The sequence below is a fragment of the Anopheles marshallii genome, chromosome 2 (genome assembly GCF_943734725.1).
Source record: "Anopheles marshallii chromosome 2, idAnoMarsDA_429_01, whole genome shotgun sequence".
Classification (NCBI taxonomy): domain Eukaryota; kingdom Metazoa; phylum Arthropoda; class Insecta; order Diptera; family Culicidae; genus Anopheles; species Anopheles marshallii.
Genome location: NC_071326.1, coordinates 14,967,066 through 14,986,424, shown reverse-complemented (window position 1 = coordinate 14,986,424; position 19,359 = coordinate 14,967,066). Strand labels below are relative to the sequence as shown.

Below are 19,359 nucleotides of genomic sequence, written 5' to 3'. Positions count from 1 at the left end.
AAAAGAGAGGGAATTATTGCAAAAAACCGTAGCTCAGTGCAATTGCTTTGCTCCAATGTTGAATAACGCTGGGCGATTTATGTTAACCACCTGTAATGATGCTGCTCACAGGATGATAATACTGATGACGATGATGATGATGATGTTGAAACATCATCATGGTGTGAAGGTACAGTAAATTTAAATTAAATCAAAGACCGCACGAAAACCGCTCAACTCATCGTTCAATATGTTTGGCCGATATGGAACTAACCGACTGGAGCTGAATCTGTCTCTCTTTCTATCTCTCTCTCTCTGAAACTGCTGACGAAGTTTTAATTGGACGGGCGTGGAGTTTGGGTTGATTAAATTTAGAGTAAAATTATAATTACCGACCATCAGTATAAACCAAACGCATCCATCCCATCATCAGCCCGGTCGCTTCGCAACCGGGAGAATGTAAACAGCGTTCTTTAAATCAGATAATAAGCTTAATCGATTTACGACAACCCCCAAATTCTATCACCATCATCATCATCATCATCAACAGTAGCATCCTTTTCCTTGGGCGTTGGTAAACGGAATTCACTTACCGGGCATGTTTGAGGGGTATAATGGTTGGAGGGTTTGGTGGCTGCTGGGGTACAATTAGGCCCCGCCGGGGGCCCCGCTGCGGTATGGAAATGTCACCCGCGGACCGCAACGATATCACACTCTGTCCTTCCCTGCCATTGCTGTAGCAGACGCGACCACCCTGCAATTTTTTATTTTTTTTGGAAGACGACCCATGATTAGTTTAATTTTATTTCCATATCCTCCGGCCATTTGTTTTTAACCGGTTGCCAACATCACCAACGCTTACCTGTATGGTTGCACTCGGTCCTCCGCCACTATCCCCACCACCGCCTCCTCCACCGTCGCCCGCGTACCCGGCGGCACCGATTTGTCGCATGCCGGACATCAGGAAGTCGTCCGGATCGCTCTCGTACGGTGGCTCATCGTACCAGTGACCTTGGTGATGTGGCATTCGCATCACATTCGTTACCGCATCGTCATACATGTACGTGTCGTCTGTCGAATTAGATAAAGAAATGCGATTTGACAAACGTTTTCATATTGGCGGGCTGCTCCGTCCGGTGTCTTGCTCGCTGCGGGAGTGCTTGTCTATATGGAAAGCACACCACATCGTGCAGCGGTAGCATGATTGCTGCCGGATATCAACATTCTTGATTGCATCCGATGATGCACAAATATTGAAACACGATGGTTTCGTCTCGTTTGGTTACGGACAAGATGTCACCCAGCGGCCAAACATTTCCCCCAAACAGTCAGATGCCACCGTCAATGCGAGGAACACCCGAATCCAATTTGCTTTCTTCTGTGCCGGGCTCATTTTCGCAATACCCGTCAAATGTTCGACGTTCTCAAATGAGTCCCCCAGGGGAAGGACCAAAGTAGCGCACCGCCTCAAACCGCAGCAAGAAGGCACACGTACACGAAACCAGAGGGAAGAGAAAAAAAGGCCAAGACCCGGTACACCATGTGCGCTAGATGCATACACATACCCCTGCCCCGGAAATCCCGACGACCTGACTTCTGGCCGAAGTCGTCCGAAGGGTGGCAAGAAATTAGATTCCGTGCACTGGCAAAACGGTATAATGAACTTTCACCTCGCCACGCCAACCGGCACCGAGTCGGTGTGCGAGAAAGTTCCGGGTTCCGGTTCCGTAACAGGATTAGCAAAATGGCACTAGTGTTCCTGCTGCACAGCACCACAAAAAAAACACAGCAGGGCGAACCGTTTGATGATTCTCCAAGGAGTGATCGGTTTGATTGGATGCAATCAGCCAATTCGTCTGCGTCGGCGAATCTACCGGCTCCGGCACACTAGAGCTTTGCCCCTTTTGACACACTGTGTAGCCTCATCCAACCCCGCTACTTACCTCTCGAGTCTCTGCTCAGCTGCAGCAAACCTTGCCGAATGTCTCGTAGTATCTGGAACGGAAAACGCAGGTGCAAAAAGACGTTTAGAACCACAGCATCAATGATGGATCTGGTGCTCCAACACACACCTACTCTGGAACACGCACACATACACACTCACACACACACATACAATACTCAGAGAGCATTGATTGTGGGGAGGAGGAGAGGGGGGGAGCCAAGGAACGGTTCGATTCGTGCCAATTTCAGCCCGATCCCGAGAATGGGGTGATGTGAATTCCCTGGATGGGCTAATGAACCTGGTAGGTGAAAAACTGATGTGTCGTTGTATGTACATGGAGGTAAAAGACACATTTCTGGAAGGGTGTACCACTTGTACTTTTAAGTGTCAGAACACAAGTGGAACTGGAAAACTGTATGTGTGGCGTATTGGGAAATAAACCAAGGGTGCTAGATAACGCATGCCGCAAGCAAAACTATTCTAACTCACTCCGCCCCGGCTTACACAGTTCGGTGTTTACGTGGGGTTGGTGTACGCGTGGGGTGAGATTTACGTGCCGTGGATAACATTTCACTAATTCGCAAGTTAATCAATCACTTCAAACTGCCTAACCTACATGACGGGGGGGATTGTTCTGCATGCGCTAAAAACCTGCCCGTTGCTCTACGTCTTTGAACAAGAAGTTTGATCGATACACACACACATAGGCACACATACTTACACCAACTCACACGCACGCACACACACACGAATGTACCACCCACAATATCGCCATCCTTGTTGAGAAAAGCCCCCGAAAAGCTGCAAGCTTTTGCTTTCCATCCACGTGCACCCGGCCTGCGTCTCACAAACATGTGTAGTGTCGTGCGGAAAGCCTAACTTGCAGGCGCGTGTACGTTGGACTGGCGTGGCACAGTGTAATAACGGATAAATTAGGGACCCAATCAAGATCGGTTTGCTTGCCCATCGTTCCCGTGCCGACCCGTGCGCTTCTATTGCGTATTAGCGAACATTAACAGCTCACAGGACCAGAATGATTACGACCAGACGAACGGTGGCTCATATTTCGTTGCCTGGAAGGCCCCCGGTGTTGATGGAATGTTATCAACGCTAGAAATTTCAGATCTCCCATCAAACAGTGACGTGCTGGAGACGGTTCACGTGTGGTTACTGCTTCCCAAACATTCCTGCATGATTGATTGGACCGACCGGGGGTATTGTAATCGGGCTGCCGTTGAGCGTCATCCCATCAGCCCGGACACGCAGATAAATCAGCGCGCGTATCTATCATCGCTGATGGGTAAGTTATTAAATTCGTGTTGGAAGTCTAATGCTTGTTTTGTATCAATCAAGGCAGTGAGCCGGCGTCGGCCGGGTGGTTTGATGATTTATGAACAATCTCTTCGTTTCAGTGTTGTCCATTTTCTTATGTTTCATGTACTAGACATGACATAATAATCCATGTTTCAAAAACCCCCCACATAATACAACTGGTCATACATATTCAGCCAGCTTTCTAGTCACTTTTTAGGGAGGAAGGTTACATATTCACACAATGGCAAAGAATTATTAAATTAATATCGCTTTAAAGCTTCAAACCTCCACCTCTTAGCACAACAGTACCAAAAACAAAACAACTTTTCCCCCACTTGCAAACGATCAGTGTCTGATCACACGGGCAAGCAACATTCTCCGCACGAGCATTTGCCACGCTTTGCATAGTTAATTTTTCATTACAGCTGGCTGCAACGGTGCGAAGACATTAAAAAGTTTCCCTTGCACAATGATTGAAAATTTGCCTAACACCCGGGCGCCCCGTAGGGACACCGAAAACGGTAAGTCAAGTAATTTGCAAACCATAATGCCCTAATTCATATTCCAAAAACCCACGCCTCGCGATGAAAGATGAAGGGCGGCCCCCAGTTTGTCCCGGTGGGACACCTGCGCTTCGCTCAGACAATGGGATGCGTGCAAAGTACCACCGCAATAGGCAAACAGGATCCCTTTGGCCATTCGAACATTGGTTTCGGACCGAGCAGCGAGCGAGTGACCCGCGGGTGAACTTTTCCGGCCGTGACCCGACTTTAATGGCCTCGTCTGGATGTGAAGCGGAGGGACATTTTGCGTTCGTTATATTACAAATCCTCAGGTGTAACGTTTTCGGTACGTTATCATCCCTCATTTCCTTGGGACGGTTATCTCGGACACAAGGCTAAATTGTTGGCCGAAAGTCCGATCGACTTGTTTCACCGAGAAATGGCTCACAAACCTAATTATTCGCGTCAGCAGCACCATAAAACCACCACATCCTCTCAAGGGTGACCAACTCATGGTTGTAGAATAGGGCTAGATACGAGCGCGATTTTGGGGTCACGATTAGGTACACATAGCGATGGGTTAATATTCCAGACGCTCGAGCACTTGCTGACTGCAGTCAAACATTCCCGTGGAAAAATAGCCGCTCGGTGCCCGTAAATCATTGTGTACCCTGAACTTTCAAGGAAACAACTGCAACTCCCGGTTTGTACTGCGTGGCAAGCAGTGACGATAAATAAGGCCACGAAAGACCAGCCCGGCTTATCCACCGAGACACCGTTGTTATTACCACCTCGTTGTAGATATTTTGGGGGTTTACACTTTTCCATAAATAATTTCCGAACATTTACACCGAACCGTCGGCTGCAGATTAGTCACCGGATCGTTGACTCCGCAACGGTGGTTAACGCGACTGACCGTTTTTCGGTGTAACCGTACACCAACCCCCCGGGTTCGGGTGCGGTATGAAACGCCATTTTACCCCATGGCGACTAATGAAGGCATTTTCCTTTTTCTGGTCTTTCATCGCGCGGTGTAAGTGCCCACCGTCGTGGAAAGGAAATTATGCTAGGTGAATTTTACACGAACTAGTTGCTTCACCCCTCGCACATAGACACACACAGCTGGCAAAACCCGTACAGCGCCGTCTACCACTGTGAACCTTCGCAAGCCAAAACACGCTCTGTCTTGCAAAACCAGAGAGTCACAGGTTTACGACTCCCGGGAGATTAATTCAATCCTAGCGTGATTTAATGCGGTTGACTTTGGTGCAGTTATCAGCACGTTTTACGTTTATGTTTGCACAGTGCGACACATAGCGAGACACTGGTCACCCTTTGTGTGACACGTTCAAGGGGTTCACAACATACACCGGAGGTCAGACGCGTATCCCTTGCCCGGTCGTGTTTGTTGTGTGCGTGCTGGTAAAGGATGTCGTCATCCGGTTACGTCTGAAACGGTGCTTGGAAGACCGCCGATAGCGACCAACCAACCGGGCTAATCAAATCTTCCCTTTATTTTGTCCAAGCTGGCCACTCACCGGACATGCCATCCATCGCGACCAGGCGTAGATGGAGCGAAAAGTAAGACGACGTATTGTCATGATCATGAGACACCCGTGCAACGCAGCCGAGGTTGATTACGTTTTGCTTGGTGCGTTTTCAATTATCGGCCAATCAATTCGATTCAAGCGGTAAATGTTACGCTGTGTGTTGTGATGCCGTCGTGAGCGATGGTTTCGTTCAGGTCAGCGTCATCTTGATATACCGCATTGCTCATGGTGATAAGAAAGGCTTATGTTTTATGCAGACCTTAAATTCACGTGTAATTTGATTTTCAAACTGTTATAGTACGACGGTGCGATAGTATCAACAGCAGAGTCAACAAGACATTGAAGTAGACTAGCTTTGTATATCTTCACTGATGTTCGATTTATGTCTATGAGAAATCGAAAACCAACCATTTTTTAAACAGGTCTAAAAAAAGGGGCTTTTTGGGACACTTTACACAAGATGGACTTTACAGAAGCCGCATTTATCAAAAACTCAACAATTCGATATTTTTCTTCAATATCTATCAAGTTTCCTGTGATCTTACGTAGGCTTTTAATATTAGTTTCAAAATGAATCCTTTATGTCAAAGAATTTGATCACAAAACTCCATCAAGTACCATAACGGGGTTTTGTGACAATTCGATATTTGAAGTCCGAATTAAAATAAGGTTGGAATTTGCTTCATTTTTTGTCCTTTAACTTTGAAACGAAGAACGTCCATAACTTTATATGAAGTGAAGGATAAAGTAGAAATTTTACAGATTTTATGAAGCTAAACAGTCCTTTTAACTTATACAGTGCGCTACTCTCTTAATAATAAGGCTGACAGGTCTGTGAAATTCGGCCTAGTATACCCGATATACGGTGCCCTTTCTCGAAAGATCAAAATGTCTCGAAACTAATGTGAATTGAGAACACTAATGTGAAAACTTTAGATTAAGATTTCAATAAAATTAAGCAATACTTAACTGACCCTTGGTGGACAACCTTCATTGTAAATTTAACGATCTAATAAGAAAAAGGGTACAGTTTGCTTGATTTGTTGCAAACAAAAACACCAAACGATTGGCTTAAAAAGTAATTGCACCACAGTTCCAAAGAGCGTTTCTACTATCATACGTTTAATTTTGCATCTGCATCGTCAGCACTTACGCGCCACGCTGAAGCAAGATCATTCACAAGAGATATCGAAACGGGAGCGCGTTGCAAAACTTTCAAACGAGATGTTTTCTTTCCCATTTAACCATCGCGCGGACACCAACGTTCCCTTTCCGAGATGCGTTCGCCGGGTACGCTTAGCAAACAGCTCAACGAAATTGAAATCCAACGCGCTCCCCCTGCATGCTCTCGTCTCGTACGCCACTCACTCGGTACATGGCGAAAGGATCCGGTCCTGATGTAGCACATATCGCTCGAGGAGCCACCGTGAGTCGGTGGCGATGAGAGAATATGGATTCTAATAAAATTTCATTATGAGATCAAATCTGCTGCTACCCAAATGGCCTGTGTGCCGGCAGGGGGGGAATGCGAACCAAATCACGTTGAAGGTTGGTTGCAAGAGGTCACACACACACGCACACGCACATACATACTCATGAAAACACACTATCAAACGTGGAGGATGGGCTCGGATGGTCGATAGCAAACCGGGATTAAACGAATGAAACGGGATCCAAACCAACACAAAAAACCCGATACTACTGATTCTAGTGAACATGGTTGGGCATGCACAACATGCAGCAAGCAGGACGTCCACGCATTGCGGAGCGAACTTGGGAGTTTTTTTTTCGGGCGGGGGAAATAGGTACCAGGGGCCACCCGGTGGGGTTGAAGGCACTACCTTTAGCTAGCGATAACCCTAAGCTGATCATTCCTATTTACACTAGTACGAGGTTTACGGTATGGTCGGGCATTTCGGACATTTGGCACACACGGTTCGAAACACGCCGGGGACTTGGAACGCAAAGTGTATTTCCACACAAACACACACACACACTAGTCGAACTTAATCGGAAGGTTATTTTCCACCGAGCAAGAGCGAGAGAAAGTGCAAACAGTGGTCTACCGGGGGGCTTCACACTATCGAACCACACACAGGGCAGGCAATACAACAAAAATCACTAACAACGACGGAAATCGACGAGGCGCACTAGTGCAAGGATGGTTGCCAACGGGCATGGTACATCGGAAGGGTGCTGGCGGTGTGAGCAGTGGAACGAGCTTTGTGGTAATAAATTGTGTACAAAATACCTCCACCCTATGGGGTTGCCATAAACACAAACCGTACGCGCCTCGGGTGAGCCTCAACATCCCTGCGCAACCCATCCCGTCCAGATCGGGGCTGAGAACAGTGGGCTGCACAGTGAGTACGGTGGAAAATTTAGTGCTCGAAAGGTTTCGCAGCGGTTTCCGGCTCTTATTACATTGCAGCACATTTGGTTCTTACTAATCCTTTAATGCAGCTCTTTTTTTAACTGTTTAAAATACCTGATCATTAGCATCCTGTGCACCTGCCACCATGTTCTCCCGCGCGATAACAACTGAGTGGCCTGGATTTACTTACTTCATTATATCGTATTAAATGCATATTTAAGCAGCTTATTGTTTTGTATACAGAGGGCAGGAAGCTTACTGATGTAATGGTAGTTTTGGTTACATTTTATTCTATCATTTGTTTGATTCACATTTAATAAAACCATTTTAATGTGGATTCAAATTGGGCTACAATCATATCCTAACCTCAACAACTTCGGCTTACGCTTGAATCACTCAAGTACACCCACACATACACACGCACACATACGCACACACACACCCAGCGGTTACAAGTACAATCCTTTCCTACAGAACGACAACGAATGACGACGACAAAACACGGCTATACACCTGCTAAAAGTCGGTTACGGATTAAACGTGGTGAGAAAAGTGTTGCGGAAACTTTAGAACCTAATGCAGAGTTTTCTCCTCTAAAACACACAATGGCTATACTGCCCGATTGGTGGTACAGTTGCTACAATTAAATGCCGATCACTCTATGAATATCACCGGGTTTTGCAATTTAGATTTGCCAATCATGTTCGACTTATTCGTTAAAAGATACTCCATCTCCATCCTGCCACCCTACAATTGCTAAACAAACACTCAAAGATCAACACCCTCGTGCCGGGGCTGTGTGTGTATAAGTGTAAATCGGTAGAAAATGATTCCCCCAGCGAAGTGTGCTAAGCTGCACAACGGTTTCTTCGAAAGGTGGGGGCGAAAAAGGCAAAAGCTTAAAGTTGATCGCTGCGAATCCAGTACGGTGAGTTGGAGTTGGAATAGTTTCGCTGCGGCGTGCGGCGTGGCACGTGTTCGATGTTTGTTTGCGATTAGTTAAGGATAAGTAGTAGTAGTAGTACAGTGTACGCGTAAAGCGGTAGAAGAAAGAAGAAAAAAAAAACAAACATGGGTAAAGAAAACGTGAAGCATCGTGGTATGATGGTATGCTTTGTTGTTTTTTATGGGGGGTATTTTTGATTTTTTTTTCTGTTTAAAACATTAAAACGCTTAGAAGGATAGGAACGAACAGGACGGTAAATTAAAAGCAAAAAAACTAAATTATTCTGCAATATTTATGCCATTGGCTATCAGTTTACAGTTGTGCGCTCAGTGACGCAGAATTGACCACATGAAAATAGACTCCGTTTTAATGTGTCTTGATTTTTGTAAGGCAGCGTAACATAATTATAAAATGAAGAGTGTAGGTTTCATAGCTTATCTACTCTTTATTGCTACTCTCTAATCTCACTGATGTGATGATGTTGTACATGATTTTTATTAATTGCGCATAAATTGTAGGCTCACTTACACACAGTGCTGCCATTCTGATGCTCTTTGGATAAAGGTCATATTTCGCGGGCATAAAAATGTAACAAACCCTAAAGAATCTGAGTGTTTATGCAATCTGAGTTTTAAGTTCATGAATTTATGTTTACCTATTATTTATGATAACCTAATATGAAGCAAGAAAAGTATCATAATATTAAAAATACACTGTCAATATTGACTTGAATCCTCTTTTATCGAACTTTAAAGTGCATTGGGATTGATGGTATGAAGCAATCTACATCACTGATGGTTTGTAAACTGATCAACCGATAGATAATAGCTTTGGTATCATAAAACAAAAACTTTCAAATGTTTCACGAGATTATTCACGCTACAAAACCAAGCAAATCTGGTGCGGCCAGGAAAATTTTGAAACAATTCATCATTCACACTCCATGCTGATGTGTTGGAAAATAAAACAAAAAGCCAAGACGTACTAGCGTATTACCCGCAGTAATTTTGTTCACAATTTTTTCCACAATCGAATGCAAAGCAATACGAAATGGCAACGCAAAACACAACAAGTTTACCACGCAACCAAACTTCAAACTATTTATAATTGAGGCCAAAAATAAACACCAAAAGCCACCCAGATGATGCATGGTTTCAAAGCGTCCGGTAACGGTGTCAACGGTAAGTGTGAAGGAACGGACAAAACTTAAAATTAATAACTTTTGCTGCGTTCGCCGGTGCAGTTGGCAGAAAGGAACGGCTGGGTAGCGTTAGTCTAGGGAGGTGAAACTTACAAAATTACTAGAGAAAATTTAAAAAAACCAAACCAACAAGAACCAGGGAACCAAGAAAGTGAATTCTAGCAGTTAGTGGCAGTAGTAGCATGCGCTAGCAAACGGACTTACCTCTTCGTGTTCGCGTTGAAATTTTTCCTTCTTCCGTAGTGCTTCCTGTATTTTTAGCTGTACGCAAGGTGTGGGAAACAGAGAGAAGGAAAAAAACCCAACAAGATGGAGCCACAAAAAAATGGAGCCCCATCCGGTGAATGGTGGAAGGAGGAGAAAAAAAAGAAACAAACAAACAAAATTAGAACACTAAACGGCACCGGAGAGAGCGAGAGCGAGAGAAACGGGAACCGAAACTAGCATAACAAACGCTAAACAGAAGAGACGAGACGACCGGTTTAACGATAAATGCCGTGCAAAACAAATGAGCTGGCGAAAAGTTTAAAGTGCCTGCTCGACTGCACTGCAAGTTTGCCGTCAAAATGGCAAAGTGGCGCAATGTCACTTTCTCCTCCTTCCACCCCTAGCTGGAAGGTGGAGTAGTTTGGTGTGTTATTTTTTTTAATTCCATTTGCCGTTCCCTTGCACGTTCGTTCATTCATGGCTTGCTTGCTTGCTTGCTTGCTAGTGCTGGTGGTTAGAGAGTTTGCGTTTCGTCATGTCCAGGACGATTTGTTCAGCCGTGTGCTCCTACCTCCGGTTGCAATTCTGGTGGGCCCACACCCCAAGCGGTGAGTTTTAATTTTACGAAACGAGGTAACAAGCTTGAAAAATAATTAAACGTGTTGAACGCAAACGAGCTGGTAGCCGGTGGGAAGGAACCGAATGGCAAAGGTGTGCACGCGGGACAGAAAAAAAATGCAAACTCAAGCAATTTCGGAACATTTTTTACTACTTTCTCCCAACCTCCTCAAAAAAACAGGGAAGACCAACACTAGCGCGTACGGGTCAACAAGAAACGTAGCAAGCTTAATAACGCGGTCGCTGTCGAATGGAAATTAAACGGAAAAGTCACCACCGCTCCCTGTCTATACTTACCCTCTGTATGGTTTCTTCGAAACTTGGCTGCGGTCCACCGCCATTCATTTGGAAGTGTCTCAGTCTTTCGTTCTGTGACTGTGGATAGAAAACAAGAATGCAATCAGAGTGCGAAAGAAAAAAAAAAACAAAAGTGTCCGCTAAAGTAGAAATAATGGAAGAGCACCTAAAATCCACTGCTGCACACCACCAGCAACGCGCAAAAGAACACTTCTTTATTTGGCGATTTTTCAACAGCCATTGGCCGGAAGTGCGCCATGACGCAAAGCGGCACACAAAACCGCAGTCACAATAGTGCGCGCCAGCATACAGCAACGATTCACACCGTCTAAAAGAGAGCTCAGCTCCCACCTTCATTGCAACGGAAACCTTCGTGGGGAGGGGGGGGCTCCGGGGGCTACCAGGCAACACCAAATACGGAGACTCCTTTTTTCCGCATGCAGGCTTTGGAAGAAGTTGAACAATTTGCATAATAAATTAAACGTATTTTTTAATTCTTCTGCCACCGGCTGCTTTCCGGGATGTGTTTTTTCTCTGTTTGCTGTTGTTGCACTTAAGCACGGGTGCCATTTTCTTCGTCCATCAGCCATCTTTGGGTAACCACTTGCTAGCCAGCACCGGGGGTAAAAGGCTATTTGTTTTCCACCGAAAATCAGGTCTTTAGTATCGTGTCAGTTTTCCTGTCCATTTATTCCATCTTTTATTTTTCTTTCCTCTTCTCGCCGGCGTTGATGAATCGCGTTGCACCACGAACGGTTCGTGTGGAATCACTTTTAATTTTCTGCCAACGCTAACTTTATATTGCACCCTTGACCATTGCTGGTGCACGCGATTGTTGTTTTGTCAGGGGTTTTAACACTTTACGTGCACTTCCGTTCTCGTCGTCCAGCACGAGTTGCTAAATTAAGTTATTATTGCTCGTTTGCAGGGAAAAAACATAAGCAAAGCAAATGGTAAAAGCGGGTTTTTTTTCTATTTTTTCTTGTAAGAAGTATTTCTTATGAAAATTGGAACACTCTGTTGCATTAAAATATAAAACTAATCATGTATAATATTTTCACTCACTTTTTACTTATAATATGGCAAAGTATTTTGCGCCTAGCACACTATTCCGAAACAAAACTACCAGGCGTCTCCATCGAACAGCGCTACGATGAACGATTTGAGTTATTTCGCCATACCATATGGACCATCATGCAACAGTGCAGACCATTATTTTCTTCACAAACTTCCACAAAACCATTAAAAGTGCACTGAGCCTGGATCCGGTGGATCTCTTACCGTCATTGTTCGGCCTTTCGTCATTCATTCCGAAAGGCTTTTCATCAACATTATGCTACGAACAAAAAAAAGGGCGACGGCAAAAAACCCTAACCAACCCCACCCAAAAACCCCTCACAGACGCCGTCCGGTCAGGTCTGGTGGTAATTTTGATGTCGTCTTTGATCCGTCTGGCACGGATCGGCATTCGGCAGAAGTGCAGGTGAAGAAACACTTGAGAGTAATCAACAAAATCCATCCGCCAGCGGGTTGTGTGCGCCCGGGTAAGTCGTAAGTCAACCGTCCACACAAACCGAATGGCTAGACATACCGATGGACAGCCGAGGATTGTGACCAAACTGTATGTGCGGCTACGGCCAAGAAGGGTGATGAGATATGGGAGTCTTGGTTTTGGGCGTCTTTTTCTAACCGGCTTTCTCGGTACAATTAACCACCAAGCGTCTCCATTCACGTTGCGCATCATGTCGTCCGTCGAGACGGGAAAGCGATGTACAACGCTCATCCGTCATCTCCGTCACCATGCATTCATCATCGAGAAGGATGAAACAACCGAACAATGGTCTTATGTCCGTGTTAGTGATTGCTGCCCATCTAGCAACGCGTCATTGTCAACAATGGTGAGATATCACAAAAATCGGGAATATTTTAGAGCTCACGATGAAAAAGTTCTATGTCAAAACAATTAAAAGATATCTAAGATAAATAACAATCTCGTATAAGAAAGAATAAAATAACATCAACATAATATTAAAACTGATCTCATTAAATAAGATTGAACATCTAAGTGATATAAACTTCTTAGACAGTACAAGTTATATAAAATGTTTCTGTAAACCATGACTGTCTAGCACGAATCATTCACTTCCATTCCGTGTGTACGTCTTCATAGTGGTAAATAATTAAAAGCACACTTAACCGACGACTACGCCCGTACAGCGTAACGTGCCGTTTGCCTTCGCTAGCATCAGGTCAGCAGCTGTGGGAATCTTATCAGCAAACTACCCGCTCCTTTTTAACAGCACCCACGTGTATCATTAAACCAGCCGGGGTGGAACGTTCTTTGTCTCCCTTTCCCTCCCGGTACAGAACTGTTGCCTTTGTTTCCTGCCCGTAGCAGTTTCATCAACAGTTCTACCTAAACACAACATACAATCCAACCCGGGGTTTCGCCTTCACCATAAACCATTGCAGCAAGGACACAACGGTGACGAAGTTCACAAAACACTAAAATATATTACGGTTGACGTTGTAACCTGGGTGGGTGAACCCGCAGATAATATGTGCGCTGCTCAGGTAGCTCCTGCTTGCGATGCCTGGGAAAGGTGAAAGCGCGATATAATATCCACCAAACGAACGGTGTCATCGCACCGTCGCACATCGGTCTTATGCTGCAGGACGATGAAAAAAATCCAACCCCCCCACCAGCACAAAGGATCGCAAATGCAAAGGGTTAACGATAGGAGTAAACCTCAAACGACACCGCGACGGTACGGCGAGGCCCCGTGCTCTAGCCTTGCCCAGCCAAGAAAGCGCTCATAATTATGATTGCTATCGTCACCACGTATGTGTGCGCGTGCCCCTTTTCCTCCCGTACTTTACGGTCAAAAAATGCACACAAAAAAGCGTCTCCAAAAATGGTGAACAAAACACACTTATAATGCTTCGTTCCTTTTTGAAGCTCAACACACCGTAAGGAAGGTGAGGTTCTTTGGGTTTTTGGTTTTTTTTTCCGGCACGGCACGCCGGTTGGTGTGTTATCTAACAGCCCAGCAACAGGGGAGGCATAATTTTGAGATTTTTATTCACGACCACAATCTCATAACCGGGCCACATAAATATGGAACGGAATGTTGATTTTCGACATAAAACCACGGGCGCTGTATACGAACCAGCCAGCCATTGGGGAGAGAGAACGATAGCGCACTGATATGATGAACGAGTGAGGCGCGATGAAGATCTTAATTAGATTGAATTTTTCACTTCATGCACGCTTGTTTGTTGGGTCGGTGAAGAATTTTTGTTCTCTTTTTTGCTTTTTTTAAGTCATAAGATGCTTTCACATCGATAAGAACGAAGATACGACTAATTTTACCCTCAACGTTGGGTTCGTCTAATGCAAGCTCATTGTTTGCTTACACCGGAATGGAAAGTGGTGCCATGTATTGCATCCGTTTTGTAAACCACAACTTTATTTAATAATAAACAAAAGTTTACGACCGTGGAGTACTGCACGAATGAGCAATTTAATGAGCTACTCGAAGGAGTACCAGTGGCGTATTCATAAACGATAGGCATAAGGACATCCCCCGATGCGACCTCGAAAACATGGCAAAAGGCAAAGCTATTTCTTTTTTTTTGCTTACCGCCAAACAGGTAAGTTGTCGACCATTATTCGAATATCTGAAGATCACCCCCAAAATGACTCATGAATCCAAGGGCTTTATTGAAGGACTATACAACGAAAGTGCTTCAAAAGCAGTGAACGCAAAACAAGTACATCCACGGCATACATTTTCACTCTTAAATGCAGCGTATTCCTACCCACTGCACTCTGTTATTTACCTACCCTACATTATATGCAACTTTCACCCCTTGTGCATGAAGTTTAAGGTTACGGCGGACGAAAATCTCACGAAAATTCCTTCATAAAACCATATTTCCTTTCACTTTCAATTGGGAAAACCCTCTGGAACTTGAGACTGATGCCTTCCGCACAGCTGAGCCAATGCTGTAAAGGTTGTGTATGTATGTGTTTAAAAACTCACTCACGATAAAAAAAAGCGAGATAAACCATACTGCACCGATGCACGCACAAACAAAGAGCAATTAAAACTGCAACAGTGCATCACCTTCGCTTGTTCGTCATGCCCATCCAGCCGTGTGTTTGCATTGCTGGGTATGTGTGTGTTTGTGTGACTAAGCACATAAAAGATGTGCATCCAATCGTTGCCCGAAAGCGCCAAAGAATGCTGCCCCTAATGTGACATGATACGTGCTGAAGTTGTTGCATTCCGTCTGGTCGTAACAAAGAGCCAACTAACGATGAGACGACCGAACCGGCCAACGAAGGCAACGATGAAAACCAACACAACAACCACTCGAAAGCTGCACACTTAAGCCGGGCACTTGACTGAGTGCTTACTCAGCACAAGCCAGACACGGAGGCGACACGCTCAAGTGTACCCCCGGCCAAGTCGGTCGCCGGTGTCGATACGCACCGTTCCTTCGACAACTTAAGGTTGGTCGGTTCCGGTCCCTTGCGGCGGGAGGTCCCCACGGCGCAGGGTAGATGCACTCGCATCCACGGTTCCATGCATCCGTGCGCCCAAACATCCCCACCGGGAAGTGGTTGCGTTCGGGTACGTGTATATATGCTGTATATTCGTGTGGTACCGTTCACGTCTCAAGGATATCATTGACAGGAATTCAGTCATTTTCCTGCCAACCGAGTGACAACAGGGAACATTTCTTTTCCCCCTAGTACCGTAAAAGGGTGGCGAGCTGCAAGATGAACAGATAGCAATTATTACTAATGCATGGCGATACGGATGTGGCGTCCTGTTTACTTCGCCGTCCCGGTGACTGCCCTTGTTATTTTTTTCTTCTAGCCCTAAAATACGTGTAAGGCTGGGGTGACACGGTGCGTAAACGCAATGCGATGTTAACATCCGCCACGGCATAACCTTCAACCTTTGGTTGATGCAAATTAAGCAAAGGGTAAAGGTGCACGTTGATGAGTAAGACAAATAAAAATCGATAACATCGGACCGGAGATGGAAAGATCTTTCGCTTTTGCTGTTGTGTATGTACACAACACGGTGGCTGAGTGGCTGTTTTGCAGCAAACCAAACGGACAGTTTTGTGCATTTTGGTTGCACTGCATTTTACTCACCCTTGACTGCGTTGCAGTGCCGCCGGTGGTGTTTTGATTCGATCTATCACGCCTATTTACAGTCTTTAGTCCTCTCAAGAGCCTCGCCAGAGTCGTCCGCTTTTTGCTGGTCTCTCGGCCATCTAGAGTAATTGTGAGGTAAAGAAAATTATTAGTATAAACTACTGCTGTTGCTTAAAACAATCTGAAAGATTTAAATACAAGTATCCAACTTAAAATGCGTGACTCTTTGGAGGGACTTTTAAGGACATTTATGATCCGCTTCTATTATGATTCAATAACAAAAAAAAAACAACGCAACATTTTCATCACCGATGCACAATTTTAAAACAGTCTAGCGCTCTTCCGACTCTGTGTTCGAGTGGACATAATCCGATGATTACGAGCCACTTGCGACCCGGGCCTATCCAATAAACGTTCACAAACGACACAGGACTCCACGCGCCGTCTCCTTTCTCTTTTCCGTTGGTCGTTTTCGGTGGCCCATTCGTACTTGTGCCCCGTTCCGTCCGTGGCTGGGGGTCACACGCGTTCGCGTAAATAATCGCGCAGCGAACGAGATGAATGAAGCGAAAGAGAAAGTGCAAACCGTGCAACGAGGATGATACGCGCGGACGACGATTTTTAGGATAATTTATCTCAATTATAATGGCGTTTTGTTGTTGTGCCGCGGAAGCGATGATTTATTTGGCGTTAAATTAGACAGCCGAAAACCCCGCTTCTCGCAGCCACCGTTCGTAATGGGGAATAAAGTGGCTAAAGTGAATGGATCCCGCCTGCCAGATGTGATGGGAGGGATCGGATGGGGTGGCAGGTGCTTGAGTCACATTTTTTGGGACCTGGCAGGGCTACATCAGCACATTTCAGCACGAGATTGAGTGGCGGTGTCGTTGATGGACGGAAAGGCTACCTTATTTTCAAGCGTTCGACACTTACCCGTTGGGGGAAATTCATAGAAGTACGCTGAGCGTGGGCTGAGGCAGCTGAAAGTAAAGTGAGGAATAGTTACGATCAGTATTCGCATATCGACGATTGCTGCCACAAGCGATCGATGAGTGAGTTGGGCAGGTAGGAAGGTAGGACAATCAGTTGGCGAATGGTGACGAAGCAATTTATGAGCCTAAGTATGGTGAAGCAATTATAGAAGGAGAAGATAAGTGGATGCTACTTTACGTCATGCGTGCCAGGGTTAAAGGTGGATTATGGAGAGGATGTATGATGACGCGGATAGACTATCTACAGAGTCAGATGTAGAAGATAATAATCTTTTAAAATACAACAGATACAAACATAAATACGAAGTTTACCTACACTTCAACAACATTTGCATATCTCGAATATCTTCAACTACTCACTAATCTAGGAATAGTTAACTACTGATTTAGATTCTGCAATAAATATCAATCTTCAGTTTGGATCCAAACAAAAAAAAACTCTACGCCATGTTCCTGTTCCATTATTTATGATAAAATATATTAAATAACATACCACCATTCATACGAAGCGTTCCGGGTGTTTGCCCCGAATCAAACCATAATTCACCAATTTTCCCGAAAACCCCAAACGTACTGTTTCCCCCAAAGTTTCCGATTAGAACTGTCGACACCTGCAAACAATTTTGGCATGAAGCACTCGGTGCATTCGATACCCTTTATTCCCTGTGCATGCATAATTGAACTGCACAAAAAGTACCCATTCCGGTTCGTAAGGTTCTAAGGGTGGTGTACGTGGCCGCAAGATGCGCGGGGAAAAACATTTTCCACTTTCCCGCTTCCTGCTAACTCTCCTGCTCGCCCACCCGCTCCAAGCGGACCCACGATGGCTGTGTGCAAAAACCCCAATGGTGACACCTTAAATAAACGATCATACTCATTCGGGCATTCTGTTTTCCGCCATTTTGCTAATGAAAAGATGGCTTCGAATTTCCATTTCAGCATTTCACCGATTCCACATTTCCCGAAATCCCCCACCGCCCGAAACGTTCCCAAATTTCGGGTGCCGGGAAAAAAATGTGCCTGTTCGAAAAACAGAAAGCTAAAGCCCCACATTCAGCGCTGCCGATTGGCAAAGCCATGAAAATGCAATTGATTGCAAAGGATACGCGAAACACTAGCAACAAAACACTCGCACAAACACACGCACAACGAGAAGAATGCCGAAACAAATGGGGAAAACCACGGTACGGCACCTAGCCTACCGGTCGGGCATTCGTTGCGTTGTTTTATCGTTTGCTCACACAGCATTAAACGAAACGCAGCCAGAATGCCGGTCAGGTATTGGTGGGTCGCGTCGGCCTTGCCTATTGAATATGGAACGGATATAAAACAAGCGCTCCCGGATCATGAAACGCAATCCCGGCAGGGAAGGGAAACGGTCCATACGACGGTGCGACGGGAGGACCATTACGTGCACATCCATTTGCAATGCTTGCATCCCCGGGTGGGCACCTCCCAAACTGGCCGGCCGGCAATAAACAATCATAGCATTTGCGATAAAACATGCATCTATAATAATACGAAATATGAATAATTTATTACAATATAATCGATACGCTTGCCCCCTTTCGGGACCTTTTCGGGATGGTAGTTCAGCGTATTGTTGGTGCCCGTTTTTCCGTGCGTCTGATGACAGAGCACCACGAGTGTGATTCGCCGCACTATTGGGCCTTTTGTAGTTTTTTTTTCGAGCATTAATCGGATGCTAGCCGGCGAACGGGCCACCGTTGGATACCCGTTTGCCGTGCCAAGCGGGCCCGGAGGCAGACAACAAAACGGTACACGCTCCGGATCAAACTGTTGCCACTTAGGAGTCAATTCAATGAATGCTTGTCAGGCGTGAACGATGCCTATTTAAATCAATACGCAACCAATTATCGATCGGCTTTTGCACCTGATCGTGATGCGTTTTTTTCTGTACGTGGTATTCTTCTTACAAAGAGTAAACCACGTTCCAAATTCAAGTATTTGTAGTCTAAAATGTTTTTAGGAATCGAAGCCATCGAATTACTCGATAAATGGATTCTTTTAATTTAAATTATTTTTTCTCGGCGGTCACCCGGTCCCACGAATATTTGATAATTAATGCAAAAATAAAGAAACCATTTGTAGTTTGAAAAAGAACAAAATTAATTTTTCACAAAATTTAATATTTTACATATTTTTCATTGTTGGGGCTACCCAGTGGCATTATGGTAGCGGCGCTGGTCTTCACACGACCGGACCGGACGAAAATCTCAACCGTGCCAATCCCCCA

At 45.1% G+C, this 19,359-nt stretch overlaps 1 protein-coding gene across 1 annotated transcript in view; it reads right to left on the bottom strand.

Moving 5' to 3' along the window:
- LOC128709757 (uncharacterized) overlaps positions 1-19,359 on the bottom strand; it is a 104,674-nt gene that overhangs the window by 5,586 nt on the left and 79,729 nt on the right. Inside the window, exons 4-10 of the mRNA XM_053804776.1 lie at positions 17,044-17,090; positions 16,108-16,229; positions 10,935-11,012; positions 10,017-10,073; positions 1,923-1,974; positions 842-1,050; positions 573-733 (exon numbers count right to left, since the gene is read on the bottom strand). Coding sequence (XP_053660751.1) covers positions 573-733; positions 842-1,050; positions 1,923-1,974; positions 10,017-10,073; positions 10,935-11,012; positions 16,108-16,229; positions 17,044-17,090 — 726 coding nt within the window. The remainder of the gene's footprint in view (positions 1-572; positions 734-841; positions 1,051-1,922; positions 1,975-10,016; positions 10,074-10,934; positions 11,013-16,107; positions 16,230-17,043; positions 17,091-19,359) is intronic.